General features: G+C 41.1%; 1 protein-coding gene across 1 annotated transcript in view; it reads right to left on the minus strand.

Moving 5' to 3' along the window:
• The window catches only part of SHB (SH2 domain containing adaptor protein B), an 80,718-nt gene that overhangs the window by 10,142 nt on the left and 54,335 nt on the right, over positions 1 to 16,241 (minus strand). The window contains exons 5-6 of the mRNA XM_050716540.1: positions 14,743 to 14,914; positions 10,366 to 10,485 (exon numbers count right to left, since the gene is read on the minus strand). Coding sequence (XP_050572497.1) covers positions 10,366 to 10,485; positions 14,743 to 14,914 — 292 coding nt within the window. The remainder of the gene's footprint in view (positions 1 to 10,365; positions 10,486 to 14,742; positions 14,915 to 16,241) is intronic.

Raw genomic sequence — 16,241 nt, forward strand, 5'->3', positions numbered from 1 at the left:
ATCTCTTCTACAGATCAATCCTGAAATTTCATAAGTGACAACGGCTTTTATCGTACTTCCTCTGCCATTTAGGGAAAACCACACACCTATTTATAAACACCCAGGAGCAGTGTTTCAATACACACCATCCTCCACAGATGAAACAAAAGTCTCTGAAGTCAGCTCTGTTCTCCCTCCACTGGTAATGACCATGCAGAAGTTATCTGACAAAGCAGAAAGCAAAGACCATTCTTGCTTATACTCACAGTTTTCCCATTTAGCTGACTTGAGAAATAATCTTAAACTAAAATTTAAAAGTAGCTACATTTCCCCAAACTGAAAAGTAAGTCAGGAAATGAAGAGCAGGCATGGTATACATCATTGCAAAGCGCCTTGGCAAAAGCATATCCTTACTGAAACAGTTAAACAACAGCACTGGGAACCTTATAAAATTGTCATAAGCCAACCACTTGAACAGTGGCAGAGCCTCTTGAGCTTCTGATAAAACTTTGTAAAGGGTTGAATACCACATATTCCCTGTGGCCAGAACAGCCTCAAAACCAGCAAATAAACAGGGCTAGAGGCAATTGCATTCAGGGTTTTGAGATGAATTTAAATATTGGAGCAGATTTCAGAAGGATCAAAAACATATGGTATTACTCTTCAGGACCCCAGGCTGGAGACTTTTATTATAGTAAATAAACATTCAGCAGTACTACTAATTCTGAAATTACCCACCATTCATTCCAGAGAAAAGGAGCCATTACCACCCATCAAGCAGGCATACTTCATTCACTGTCAAATCACTGGATTTCCTTTTCCAACACACTGACTGGTATTTGGACAGAAATCAGCCATCTAAATCCGCCAGCTGTTTTCATGCAGTCTAAATGAGCTCTAGCCAAACGAACCCTTACAGGCTCTTGCCCCTTACATTTTTAGAGAAAGCAGTCAACTTTTATCCCTGTCAGGCAACACAACTGAGTATCGAGTTTGTAACCTTTCCATTACAAGGCAGAATACTGCCAAAATGCCAGCAAAATCTTTTTTTTTTTTTTTAAATACTATGACATCATTAAAGGATGATTACTGTTAGATGTTAGAGAAACATCCACCTTTTCTGTAACTTTCCTCTTTAGGCAGCCTGCCATGCCACCTTTCACCTCGCCTTCCCCTCTCCAGACTGAACAGGCTCGGTGGCCTCGGCTGTCCCCTTACACCTTGTGCTCGTGGCCCTGCCTCTGGACTTGCTCCCGTGTTGACTTCTCTCTTTTATGGGGGGTCCTTACCCCAGCTGTGGTGTCCGGATACAGTCTTGCTGGTGCTCTGTACACCAAGGAGTCACTTTTTTGACCTACTGCCTCTGCTTTAGCTGTTAGAGCCCAGCAGGTGGCTGAATTTCATTGAGCAAGACTGAAACATAGCACAGCTTACAAACGGAGATGTTCTAGTGCTGCAGTTCATGATGTACCTCTACGACTCGTGCCTGAACACCTGAAATACTTGTAAGATGGCTCTCCTCTTGCCTCTACATATCTACCTCCACCTCTTCCACCACCCTACATGCTAGTAAAAAAAATAGACCTAATATTAAAGAGCTTGCAACAGGGCATTTCAATGGCAACAATGACACAGCCACCACGAGTAGGGGTCTCAAGTTTTTTACCTAGACTTATGTAAATAAAACAGGTTTACAGAAAGAGTGGGAGAGTATCAGTGGGCCAAACACCTACTACCCTGAAGCAGCACGCTATTCATGTGTATGGCCCTCTTCAAAGACCACAGAACACAAAGCTTTCCTAATGCTGGAGAAGATGGTATTCAAAGACAGAAGTGTAGTATTTGGTTACATTAAATGAAATTGAGCAAGTGCTACCACCTTCTAACTTTTCAGATATAAGTAATATTTGTATAAATTTCCATTGCCAGACATTGCTGTATTTTGGAAAACCTATTTTTCTGTTTTTGCCAGAGAGAAGAAAACTATAAAAAAAACAAACAAAAAATAGAGTAGAGCTGCCTGTTTCAAAACTTGCAACATGGCACTACACAATAGACTCTACATCACTGTCACAATCTAAATACAAAAACTAGTGTTTTTTTCTTCCTTTTTCTCCATATCAGAAATGTGCAATGTTGAATTGAAAAAAATGCTGACTCACACGTACATACTGGTGAAGGTCGCTGAGGGGCACAAACACACCTGAAATACAATAGTGAATATGAATGCCTAGGGAATGTGTGCAACAGCTAAATGGGGATAGATGCTGCATCTTCTGCCCAAGAATGATCTGAAAGATATAGACCTACACGGTTACTAGAGCTTACCTCATCCCACAAAGCAACTCCACATCCCACTGACCTGATTAAGTACTTCCCTATTTTTATGACTAAGTAGAACCATTTTTGCCTAAACAATAAGGAAAACACAGGGTCATCAATCAAACAATGCAACCACAAAAAGACAGAAGTAACTCACTGTATTTCAGTATCAACCCAATCTGATATTGGAACCTTTGCTTTAATGAACCAGAATTGAAAAAGTAGTGCTCCTGGATATTGAAACAGGAAGTGCCTTTGGCTCCTGTACCAATAGGTTTGGAAGTGCAGTTTACAAAGGTCAGTTTCAGTTCTCCAACCAATTCTACCCATTTGTAGCTAGCAGTTTAGTAAATCCTTGAGAATCTTTTTCCATGGGGTGACTTTTTTTTTTTTTTTTAACTAAATTTAATCTTCATCTTTCTATTCTCTAATGTGATTGATTCATGCATTGTTACACAAAGAGGTCCATTTTATTATTTGTCCCAGAATATGCCAACATTTTTTTAAAAAAAACAAAACACATTTTGCAGCAAGAGCACTAGTAGTACAGTTCCACAAACTTAACACTGGAATTCACTGTCTTCTTCCACTCAATCACCATATACATATAATCTTACGAATCAGCCACATTCATGGAAGAGCTTGCTGTCAACACAGATTAGAGAATTTGCCAGGAGTTGAAATTTGAATATTAAGTGCTTTGCACAAAACACGTACATACGGTGAGTTTACTCATATGTATCTATGTGGGTTTACATAAATTCAAATTTTCCCCAGTATTTTCCCTATAGATGTTATCTGTCCCTCAAAAATGTGTACTACTTTATTTCATGGAGTCACTCCCATGGGTCAACAGATATTCTGCCTGCCTCTCAGCTCTCCCTACCACAAGCTGAGCTGTATGTCAACTTTCCCATTTGCTGTAAGAGCCAGCTGGAGACTGACTACCCCTTCATTGTGCAATGGATCGTGGATAGTCCATAAAACATGTTGCTTCTGCTCCTGCTGCTGATCTACTGCTTGATCCCGGAGAGATCATCACCTCTGTGCCCTCATCCTCCTGCTCATATAACATACCTGTCCAATACTGGGGCTTCTGGAGCTCTCCTGATGTGCCTGCCTACCTGTTAGGATGGTTAACGGTCTGAGGAATAGAAACTGTGTGCTTTATCAGTTACAGGCACACCAGGAAAAGGGTGTGAAGGAAGAACAAACCCCACCCCCCACAACAACAACAAAACAAAAAATAAAGGGAACCCACAGTCACTAGATTTGTCCCACCAGAGGGTTTATTGTATCCCCCGCTCACAAATTGCTGTGAAAAGCTTATATTCCACAGGGAAGGAAAAAAAAAAAAAGGAGCAAAAGCAATATAGAAGCTTCTCAGGCCTGCCATGCTTGTACCAGCTAAACCCATGTTAGCAAGCGTGAAGAACCACAGCCAGGATGCTCAGCGTATTGGGAGGACACTGACTACAGACAGCCAGGTATACTTCAGAACATCAAGTATAATAAATTTGAGGAAAGAGTTAAAGAAAGTAAGAGCAAGATGTATCACACTTAATTAGATGACCAAAAACAAATTTAATAATTACATTTTACAAATCTACTCCAATGCATTGACAAAGCAAGACTGGAGGGCCCACCTCCACGGCCTTCAACTTCAGCACTGCTTCCCCATACTCCAAGTACAGTCACACCAGTCACAGCATATCCATTTCGTTAGGTCTCTGCTGCTGCAGCTTGAACTTCCATTTCAATAAATCTGAATTGAGGATACAGGCCTAAGGCGGTACCCAGAGGCAGTCCTAGCATCCCCAGAGAAAATACCCAATCAAGCTGGATTCTGAGATGCAAATCTAGTATGTATCCTAGTTCTCCTGCTGCAACATGAACACCTTCATTTTGGCTGGAGACCAATTACTACACACCAACAGGTTTTACTTGGGTCTGTGCCCAGCTGTGGGGCAGTACTCCCTTCTCTCCTATACATCAGACAGTTGTCCATAATTTTATGAGTCTTTCTTTGTTACACTTCCCTTGTTTGTTTTTCTAGCATGGTTTTACAGGCCTGGAGACCTAACCAAGCCTCAGAGGATTCAATCTTGGTCCAGGACAGACAAAACAGACACTCCTGGAGTTACCAACTGTAGTCTATCAGGTAACTGGTTGTCTTCTGTTTATAGGATGGGAACAGATCTCTTTTTGGGGGAAAAGGCAGGCACCACAGGAGATGAGTGAGTCCATAACCAGCCCGTCTGAGGTGCAAGCTCAGGGAGTCTGAATCATATAAAATATAAGGACTTAGATAATTGGATAAAACATGAACACATGGATAGAAATAAGTTCTTGGGTCCCCTACCCTGTATGCCTAGTGATAGCCTGCCCTACTAAGCACAGTTTTTTGTCACTCAAGATTATATCTTCACCCAGACCTGTAATTTAGCTGCATGCAACTGAGTGAAAAAAAAACAAACATACAAATTCCTTCTCACCACATAAAATCAGCAGTTTTGTCCACTGCTATCCATTTTCCTGCCTGCAGGCATTCTTTAAGAGACTCACGGATAAATGTAGGTGTTGCAAGAGTCATCCATGAAGCTACTCACAACTTAGATACAACTCAAGTATAAAACAGATGCTATTCTTCCCTACCTGCTGGCCTGAAAAAGATACTGATGCTCAATGCCAGCCTCACTGTCCTCTTGTCACAATACTGTGGCTGCAGCTTCTTATTGACAACAGAAATCCTCTTATGAAAGAAAGGTCGTAGGTGTTTTCAAAAGGGGAAGACAATACCTGTTTTCTAAAATGTATTACTTTGGTACTTGGTGCCAGTTGGACAGCCGCAGCTTCAACCAATGTACATTTGAATTATTAGAGATGTGTTTAGCTGACAATAGCAACAAAATACTGAACCCTCACTCTGTTCATAGCTTTATTTAATGCAGTGTCCTATTTTGGCACTGATGTATATGTGAAAAGGAGACTTTACTGACAAATTAATGTGCTGCTTCACTGCAACCATGTCAACACCCTACAAATTAGAAATGTTTCATTTATTTATTAACCCGCCAGATTATTCTCTTATTTTCTATTTGTTCTAGCTGAACATGGTTCTACTACATAACAGCATTGGCTGGGCAAATGTAAATATAAATTGTGTTTCGTTCCCTCTCCCTCACAGGAGCAAGGTAATATCGAAACAAACAAAAAAATACAGATCAAACTGTAGTCAAACTTTATGGAGTATTCCCAAAGTCTTACAGAGCGTTTCTGAAGAGACGTGTCTCCAGTGACACTTTCAAATAAATTCTGGTGCAGGTAATAATATATTGCAAGTAGAAGGAACTTCCTTTCTTCACATGTCATGGAAAATGCCATCTACGCTACAGTCACCAATAAAGGCCCCAGCCTTTCCTGCAAAACATACCACCATGGGGCTGGCAATCAGGACACCCCTTAATTTTCAAGGTAAACAAAATGCTCTCACAGGTAGAGAGAATAAATACCAAGGTGTGGAGAGTAACACATTATCCAGCAAGCAGCTTACACAGAAAAAAAAATCAAACAGAAGTTACTGTAACCGTACCAGAAGCACTGGCACAGTTTCTGGGAAACAGGGTTAGTAGACTTCTGATCCAAAAGCCTCTGAGAAACAGACATCAAATACCTGGCAGCTACTCCCACGGGACGTGATGACTATGAACAGAATCACAGAACTGTAGGTCTTGAGGCCGCTGTCTATATCCCAACACAGCCTCCTATAACCGTTTTCAATTTACATGACAATGAATTTACTGAAATCGTGGCAAGAAATAGTTAACAACTGCAGTCACCTTCAAAGCCAGTAGTCTCACATTAGCATAGGCCTGTGCTCTAACAGTAGCATCACAGACTGCTTCCTGGGAGGCCATTCCATGGAAAAAGTGGCCTTATACTGTATGCTAAACAGGGACACTGCACAGACCATACCAGAGCAGGACCCGGGGCAAGTATGTAGGGCAAGCTTAAGCACAAGCAGAATCCAAACAACATGGATGCTCATGAATTATTTACAGAAAACTGCTCATTTTTTCCACTGTAGCATTCACCAACTCCAGAGCTATGATTCAAGAACCATATCCTAACAAAATTATTATAGGCAAATGTAACAAATGACAAGGTTGCAAGTTGATAATAAGAAAAGAATTACATGCCTGGTGACAATTAATTTTGTGCTACTGCTTTATTAACATGCTTACCTGATAACTATCATGTATCTTTATAGTGTGCTACCAGATGCAGTGCAGTCATGACTTACCATTTCATCATAAATATACCCGTAAAATAAAACGGGAGTTTAATGTTGAAATTGTTCTGAACTTCATTTCACTGTGCATATTCAGCAACATCCAAAAGCCTCCATATTTACAAGTCTCTTACACCTGCAGAAGACCTCAATCACCCCCAAGCCTGCCTGCCAAAGGAAAAGTGAGCAAAGCCTGTTTTTACCATGCTCTTTCGCAAGTCCTGATGCAGCCCCATGCAGTAAGAGGGGCGCTGGATTGGTACAGCAACACAAATCATGTTCTGCATAGCAGTAGATAGACAAGCACGTTATTACAAAGTCTTGGCATTACTGAGGACACTGCTATAAAGCATCCACACACAACCTCATCCATGCTCACACCAGCAACACAATGCCTGAAGCCCCTTCATTTTTATTTCATTTTTATTTCATTTTTTGTGATGTGAGATCCAGTCTCATATTCTATTGGTGATGATGGAAATTAGCTGCCTGCCATTAACTTAAGCTTGCACTTGAATGTTCCAGGGGCTCTTTTCTGCAAAGAGAAGTAATTATACTTGTGACAATATAAATAAGGTTATACGTTTCCTCAGTATAGTTTGAGGAAGGGATAGCTGATTAGCATTGTGTCTGTGATTAATTCTGCCAATTACCCCATGAACACCTTGTATTGAGCACTTTACGAGCTATACATTTGTTCTGGTGAATATGGGAGGTGAAACAGATCATCTCAGATCTGACTAAAAGATGGGACACTGGGACAAGCACAAAGCCATCTGAAGACCGTCAGCCCCACTGATATACTTCTTAGTCCATTCACTTAAGTCACCAAAACTGTGAAAAGATCACATGGGCTTGACATCTCCCATCGTCACAGAGGGGAAGACTTATGATTGCTTAAACTAGACACCCAATCTGACACAATGCACATCAGCAATACATGACAGTCACTTCAATTCATGCTCATGAACTCTACCACTTGGAGGCATATCAAGAAAAATATGTATTTGCAGTAATGCCAAGAGATGGGATTGGTAGGGAAATATACAGCAAACAAACAAACACACACACCACCAGAACACAAAATGAGTTTGAAATTAAAGCTCACAACAGGGAGAACAACAAATATAAAAAAGGAAACAAAGCTAGTGCCAAATTCAGAGGAAGTTCAATGGAAATAGGTGAAAACTGCATATTATAGAAATGAGTACATATGTTGCATTTCAAATTTCAACAAAGGATGAAGGAATCAAGAGGTCCTGCAAGACAAATGCTAATAAGGATGTAAGATCACATGGCAATGAAATGAAGAGATTTGTCTGACCTCAAGTTATGGATACAGGGGTGCAAAATAACCTCATCACAGACTGATCAGTTGCTTCTGGATAGAAGAATCATAACTCCAAATAGCAGCATGTGCTTGGCACTTTGAAAGGCTAGTTTCCTGCAGCTAAAAGTAGTGATAAAACAGACTGAAACATTTCCTCACAAGGATTGTGAGTGAAACCTGAGAACTGTCTAATAACTCAGCTTTTTGAGCTTAATGAACAAGAATTCTTCCATCACCAAAACTCTCCAAAGCCTTACTTTTTTTTTTATAATCACCTTCCTTGAGAGAGGATGCAAAAAGAACAATTAATTATACATTTAGTGTCCTGAATGAGGGAGGAAAGGGAAGAGAACCTTATGGCAATGAGAAGAAATCAAGTGTCAGGGAACATTGAACATGAACTTTGTGAGTGGTCTACAGATGGTAATGGTCAGCGAGATGGCAAGTAAAACTTAAGCAGGTTGCTAGCAGAGCAAGCAAGTTTTCATGATAACTGACATATACGGTTAAATTATGTAATTTTTTATTTAACTAGATACTTTGAGAGAAAACATTGGTTGCATTTGCAGGATATCAAAAGAGCTCCTTAAAAAAGAGGAAAAATGGCTAATGAACAAGACATGAACTCTAAGTGCAGTACCATGGGCTTAACAGGATTTTGCGGGTTCTGGAGGAGCCACGGAAGAATGATCAACATCACAGGGAGCTGATACACAGTTAATAGACAGCATGAAGAGGCCAGGTTCAGCACTAGTTTTGACAAATTTATGGAAGGAGAGCTGAAGAGTACCAAACACACTTTTCTTACGCTCCAGAAAATGCAGATTGGAGTTCAGTCATTTAGCGGTCCTATTTAATTATTAAATTATTATTTATTGTCTTACTATGGGGAGATTTAAGATAAGTGCCATCAGGAAATCTGGTTTAGAAAATCCTGAAATACAACACACTACAAGGACATTAAGGGCCAGCATCCAGATGTCTAAACTTGCAAAACAAAGAAAATAAAGAGAAAGGTGAGGCAAAGAAAAGATAATTAAGAATTGCAGGAGATCCACAAGAATTTACTGTCATCTTTTTCTCTTAAAGCTGTGCACTGGTTACATAATGAGAGTCACCATACTAATGCAAGAATTAAGTGATATACTATGGCATGCTTCAAGAACAAAAGCCGTATTTCAAGACTTTCAGAATACGAAGAGGAAAATTTAAGCCTACGTATATCTGAAGAATGTGCCATCAAGCCTCCAATGCTTGCAAGTAACTAGAGAAATATTACATCAGAGAACACACAGATCAAATGACAAAGGGGTCAACTGCAGCTGAACCACATTTCTAAAGCAGGTGTGTTCCAGTTCAAGGCAGGACTCTTTAGTGCAGAGAGACAACAACAATAAAAAAGGAACTGAGATTTTAAGAAGTCCAACAAAATATCTGAACAGAATCTTAAAACTAGGTTAACAGATGCACTTCTACTAAGCCCAAAATGGGGATATAAAACCAATCTGAAATCTACTGTTTAGATCATCTGCATAAAACAGGGTAGATCAGACACGGCCCCTTATTTCTATTGAACCTAAGAACATACATAGGTTAGCACTGTCTCTGAAAGTGTTACCATCAAGCATTACCATTATCCAAGCAGTAAAATGTGCTTCCAGAACAGCTCTGTGAAGAAACTGTTTAAAAGCCAAACTGTCAGGAGCAATAGTGGTAAAAAAGGCTAGGTCTGTTTCTTTCCTACTTGGAAGATAGGTTCCACATCAGACCCTATCTTGGAAGAAGGAAAGCAAGGGAACAGTTCTCTTTGCCCTTGTACAGCCAATATGATGGTGAAAGGCGTTCTTGTTCTCCTGCATTGAAGACCTGGGAGCCTGAGAACTTTCTCTGCTGGAAATGCAGACGAGCATACATTGAAGCAAGTATCTGTAATATATTCTGATCAGCCAAGGTAGGTGAGGCAAATGACAGCACTGAGACCGGAACAATGAGCATTTCCCAGTTCTGCACATCTTCCAACCTTGATCCTAGGCTTTTTACTTTCAAGAATTGTATCAATACCATCCAGCTCTACTACACAAAGTCTTCCTTCCATAGATGAAGCTTCTTTTATAAAAGGAATAAAATCCCCAAACAATGCAGTTGCTTATTCAGCCTGAAGCAGAAGCAGCAGAGCATTTCAAATCAGACCCAGAAAAAAAAATCAAGTTTATTTAGTTAAATGGACACCACAGGAATACTAAAAATCCCTTAACATACCCAAATTATAAGGTCCTAATTCAGTGATTGTCACTGTACATCATGCAGGCTGACAGTCTCAAACCTTCAGGGTGCCCTTCTGAGCTGAATTAGCGTATCAACAGAATGAGTAATTTTCCTTTTTTGCACCAAAGAAATTATAGCTTATAAATTACATATACTCTGTACACCGGCAAGTACTTACTTCAGTGAAAGAGAATAGTCATGCTTGCTTGTTTGACTGTTTCGTACAAGGTAGCTACACTCTTTACATAGACGTAACAGGTTTTCTGCATCTGTCCGACTGATTGCTCCATGATACCATCTAGGAAAAAACAGAGATTAATACACATTTTCCAACTCATACTGCTTTCACTACTTTGTTTTTAAGGTATGAATAATGGTTAATACCACATGGATATCTTTAAGATCTAATAAATTAGATAAAAAGCATGTTGTTTGCCTTATCTTAGGTTAACATTATCACTTGGCCTCTCAGCTGAAAGAAAAAAATCAGATTAGGACAGCATGTGACAGAACTGGTGTACATACTTTTGTAAGAAATTTGCACCCAGAGCAGCAAGTTATAACCTTTATCTTGCAAGCAGGAGATCCACAATACACACATTTACTTGATTTCAGCCCTTCAATATACCAGTATTTCAATTTATATAGAAAAGAATAAATAACACAAAAAAGCAAACAAAACCATAGCAGAAGAATACAAACAGTTTACAGTGAAAAAAATCACTTAAAATTGAGAAGGAGGAAATTGATAAGGGTGTCTGTTTAATCAACATGAAGATTAACAAAGACTTGTTCTAAACTTGGTTATGACAACTTTGAGTGCTTTTAGTAAATCCCTGGAGAATCTGCGTAGTAGGTGTGGTCTTGTATGCAGGGAAGAAAGGGAATGGGGAGAGGAGAGATGTGTCCTCTACTAAACTGACTAGTGCAAATAAACTCCTCAGTACCTGCTTTTTTGTATTGGCATTCAAAATGCTTTGACCCTTCCCCCAGCCATGTAACATGCCTGGCCCTGCACAGGGTCAGTCATGTCTCTGAAGGAGATCTCCCCCTTCCTGCAACTGGAAAAAACACTTTGAAGCACGATATGACACCGCCTAAGCAGGATAATGCATGCACCAGAAATGCTCTCTGCCTGTCATTACCAGGAACTGACTCGCCGTGTGCAAAACAGTTTCCTTCCATTTGTTCTAAATTCATTCATCTGCTTAACTTACTTTAAGAGAGATGTTCAATTAAAAGGAAAGTGAATAAACAGAGAGGTTCTTTTGACAGAAGTCATGCTTTTGACTATCTTGACCTAATGGCAGCTCCACTGTCAAATGGGCAAAATGAAAGTTGGTGTTCAGAAGAAGAAATCATCTCATGCCTGGCTACAACTGAAGCCTGCATTAGAGAAAGCTACTACAAGGAGGGTTTTACTATTATATATTCAAGACAGACTTGAAAAAGGGAGACCCTGACAGCTCCATCACATTACAAGTAACACCGACACACAGATGTAGATGTTTTCAGGCAGCATTCCTTCTGTACCTCATCAGTTACTGCTGAAGAGTATTTCTCAACAAGCAATTTAAAGACTAGGTTAAAGACTAGTCTGTCTTCTGAATGTGAAGAATACGAATACTAAGAGTCAATCAGAAAACGTATTTGAGAGCGCCTAAAAATTATTCCTATTGTTTATAAATCATTTCTTCCTAAATGGCCAAGTAAAACCAAAACAAAATATGACCTAGCCCAAATCAGGGAGATAAATGGAGTCTGATATTCAGAGGGAAGTACTTTGTGCATTCTTTGGGCCTGGTGATCCCCGGTTGGCAGAGAGGTTCATGGAAAAAGAATGCAGAGTTGGTTCCAGGAAACAAAGCCAGCTTTCAAAACAGTCAGAAGAAAAACAGCAAAGTATGAAGACAACTGATGGGAGAACATCTGATTCAGAAACAATGCCTGGAAGCTGTTCTGGCTACAGCTGAGAGTAAACAGCAGTATCGAGAAGTGTAATTGCTTGTGAATCATATGCTCATGTAAATGGGACATTCAGCTTGCTCCTGTTCCAGCTAACTGAGATAAGCATAGTGCTGTAATCAGTTTAAAAGTTCCTGGCTAATTTGCAGTTTCAACTGTACCAGGGCTGTTTGCCCTGGGTGTGTCTGTTTTTTAAATGTCAACATATAGGTATTTGTACAGAAAGTTCAAAGATTCAAATGTGAATTATGTGATCGCAGAACTGTGAAATAACAACTTGTAAAACACACCAATGCAAAAGCACGGGACATGAGAGCCTGAAGACAAGCATATCTTCTAAGATATCCCAGAAAGCACAGGCACACAATACAAACCTAGAAGCAAAATTGAAACGCAATCACACTTTCCAAGACTAACTGAAAGCATCCTGACTGTGGTTTACAGATGCTCTTCCTGATGTCTCTTGCTTTGCCTATGATCAGATTTCAGATGCTATGGGGTCACAGCTCCACTGCAAACAGGACAGCTGCATCAGTTATGCAGTAGGTGTGATCAGTTATTACGGCTCACAGGATGCACAACACTACTCCATTTCTGAATTGGTCAGAGCAAAACAGGAAGTCACCAGACCTTGTATACAAAGCAGGGAGGGATTCACTTTCAATAGAACATACAAAATGGCAGAGCACACTTTCCTTTTTTACACTGTTATGTGGAGGAAGCAGAACAAATTCATTCAATTCCCCTGTGTCCATGAGTTACTCAGTTTATGGTTACGGATTCCTTAATCACGAGCAACTAGAAGTAATTTAATATATTACACATTGGAATTTCTGCCTGTTTGGGAAGCTTCCTAACCTACATATTAGAAATTCACCTGTTAATTTGCATGCTACTTTTCATGTAGATCCTCTCTACAAAAAAAAGAGATTCCATTCTTATACAGAAAATATGGTATGGTGCCATGAAGGAATCTCACACTATTAAAAAATTAAGCATTTTGAATGATTACGAATAATCAAACGTACAATAAATCCACTCATTAATTTTCTGATCATTTATGGTTAACTGGACATTCATTTCAGTTTTGATCCTACAAAATGAAGAATTAAAAATAATATTGTGACTCACACTTGAATAATTAAAGGAAACAAAACCGACTCTGCAGTCTCCATTTCTAAGTTGCAGTTACACTGTAATAGATATCTACACAACAATCCATTCAAGTCAAAAGTTAATTAACAGATGCTCAACTTTCCGTAGTGGCTTAAATGTATTTTGGGGGCTTATGGTAGGCTGGAACTATTCAAGTCTGAGGGCCAAATTTTACAGTCAAATGCATAGCCTTTAGTTATTTATCTGTAGTATCAGCAAGTGATTTCACAACAGTGGTCACTATTTCCTGTGTTACACATAAGTCTACCCTCTGTCAATGAGCAGGTGCCTCAAAGGCTGAGGTTGAGTAGGTGTAATATCATACCACGTGGAAGATGATAATCTCTTTTTCAAGCTTAAGGTTCCAAACACTGTATGTAAAAATAGTACATCAAAGGAAAAAGAACTTCAGGAAACACCTTCTCTCAGACTCAACTGATAGAGGGGATTCTCTCCTACCAAGGATTTGAAGAGCAAAAGGATTCAGCACTAATCTTACCAATACCTGTACCATTCAGAGATGAAGTATTCTGACAGAGAACACCCTCACACCCATGTTAAATTACGTCCTCCCTCTCCTTTGAATATAAATTCTGCATCTAACTTAGAATGACAGTGTCTAAAGTGGGACTGTCTTGAGGATTAAAGACACAAGTCCCTGACTTCACTGTGTGAATCTGTTGGACGACTCAGTGCTCACAAATATCAATGTACCCTGTGTAAATTGTTCCACTCAAAGATTTTTCTTTGTTTTTGGCCCCTTTTCTGAGGCTGCACATCCAGCATGATACAGGACAGTGCGTCACTCCACCACACAAGCCAGTCTGTCCAAATGGCTCAGAGAAGGGTAAAAAGGAGGCAGGACAGAAGCCACCCTTGTGGATAACAGATATTCACTCCATAGAATTTCTCCAGAACTTGAGTTTGGAGCTGACAAAGCTGATTCTAAATACCATCCTCAGCTTTGACAACACAGAATAGAAATAACACTCTTTTTGTAAAGTTTTGTAACTGGTCTCATCAGGCTCTCACTAGAGCAGTATTACAGCCAAATACAAGGCATGTCTGAGATACTAGAAACATGATATACAGCCACAAAGATAGAGAATTCATGCAGCTTTAAAGGACATTTTGGATTACGTGATACATACCTCCTTTGTCCAATGCAAGGTAATCAACATGGTTATAAGGGGAATAACTGCATGTGATTTAGCAGACAAAATTCACTGTTCCTGAGGTGAGAGGTTTCTATTTAACTCTATATTGTCCCCAAAAAAAGTTATTTACAGTTTGCAGAATTAACAAGGATAGTTTTCTGTGTGCACTAATGCAGGGGATGCAGAGGAAAGGGAGCTGGACAGCAGGATCTAGGACATCTGCTGTTCCTGTAAGTGGGAAGGCAAAGAGCTAGAAAGCAATTGCTGTGCTTACTTACATCTGCTTTTCCAGTGGAACGGTTGGATCTATTCTCTCTCCCAGGATCCCACAAAATTCTGGGCTGCCATGTTTGATGGGTTTAAAGCCTCTTCCAGGTGCTCTTAACTGCCTGCGCTGGTCATTTGAGGGAGAAGGAGATGCTTGTCGTTTCTCACTTCCATTAAATTGGGCTGCAAGATACAAAATAATTACCTCTCTAGGCAAGGGTAATAAGGACCAACACAGCTGTAGCATTTAGAGAAGCTTCATACTTCCCAGGGAGAATAAACATGCATCCACCAACATTCAGATACAGTGGTTTACCTACCAAGTTATATGTATCATCTAAAGTGTTTCTAACTATGCAAAATACAGCCCTAAAACTCTTGCCTTTCCATCAACAAAATCCATACCCTTCTAAATCCCGTTAAAATAACCCATGCTTACATTAACAATTGGTGTTTTCTTCCCCAAGAGATGATGCTGTTGAACTACCCCTTGCAGTAATGAAGACAGGCTGCGGTGGTTTTAGTCAGGTGGGCAGATGAGCTCCACCAAAACTGCTCTTTCATTCCCCCACCTCGAAGAAAAAGGGGGAGAAAATACGATGCAAAGGGCTCAAGGGTTGAGATAAGGACAGGGAAATCACCCAAGAATTATTGTGATAGGCAAAACAGAGTCAGAGTAGTGAAATTAGTAAAATTTATTTCCTTTTACTAGCAAGCTAGAGAAGCGAGAAACAAAGCAAAGAAACCAAAAGCACCTTCTCCACATTCCATCCATCCTCTTCCACCTCCTCCCTCCAAGCAGTGCAGGGGAACAGGGGAATGGTGGCTGCGATCAGTCACTTCATCTCTGCCACTCCTTCTCTGCCCCTCTCCGCCCCTGCTCCACGTGGGGTCCCTCCCACGGGATGCCGTCCTTCCCGAACTGAGCCTGTGGGGGCTGCCCACAGGCAGCAGCTCTTCAACAACTGCTCCCACATGGCTCCGTACCACGGGGTCCATCCATCCCCCAGGAGCAAACTGCTCCAGCACGGGTCCCCCACGGGTGGGCGGCAGCTCCCCCCAGACCCCCTGCTCCTGCGGGGGCTCCTGTCCACGGGCTGCAGCTCCGGCCCGGGGCCTGCTCCTGCGGGGGCTCTCCATGGGCCGCAGCCTCCTCCAGGCCACATCCACCTGCTCCAGCGGGGGCTCCTCCACGGGGGGGCTGCAGCGTGGAGATCTGCTCCGTGTGGGACCCGTGGGCTGCAGGGGGACAGCCTGCTCCACCAGGGGCCTCTCCGTGCACAGGCCGCAGGGGAACTGCTGCTGCCTGCCTGGAGCACCTCTTGCCCTCCTGCTGCACTCACCTGGGGGGCTGCAGGGCTGTTCCTCTCACACTTTCTCACTCTTCTCTCCCAGCTGCTGTTGAGCAGCAGTACTTTTTCCCCTTCCTTCTGACTGCTCTCCCAGAGGCCCACCCAGCATCACTCCCTAGCTCGGCTCTGGCCAGCAGCAGGTCCCTTTGGAGCTGTCT

This window comes from Cygnus atratus, chromosome Z (assembly GCF_013377495.2).
Source record: "Cygnus atratus isolate AKBS03 ecotype Queensland, Australia chromosome Z, CAtr_DNAZoo_HiC_assembly, whole genome shotgun sequence".
In the NCBI taxonomy this organism is placed as follows: Eukaryota; Metazoa; Chordata; class Aves; order Anseriformes; family Anatidae; genus Cygnus; species Cygnus atratus.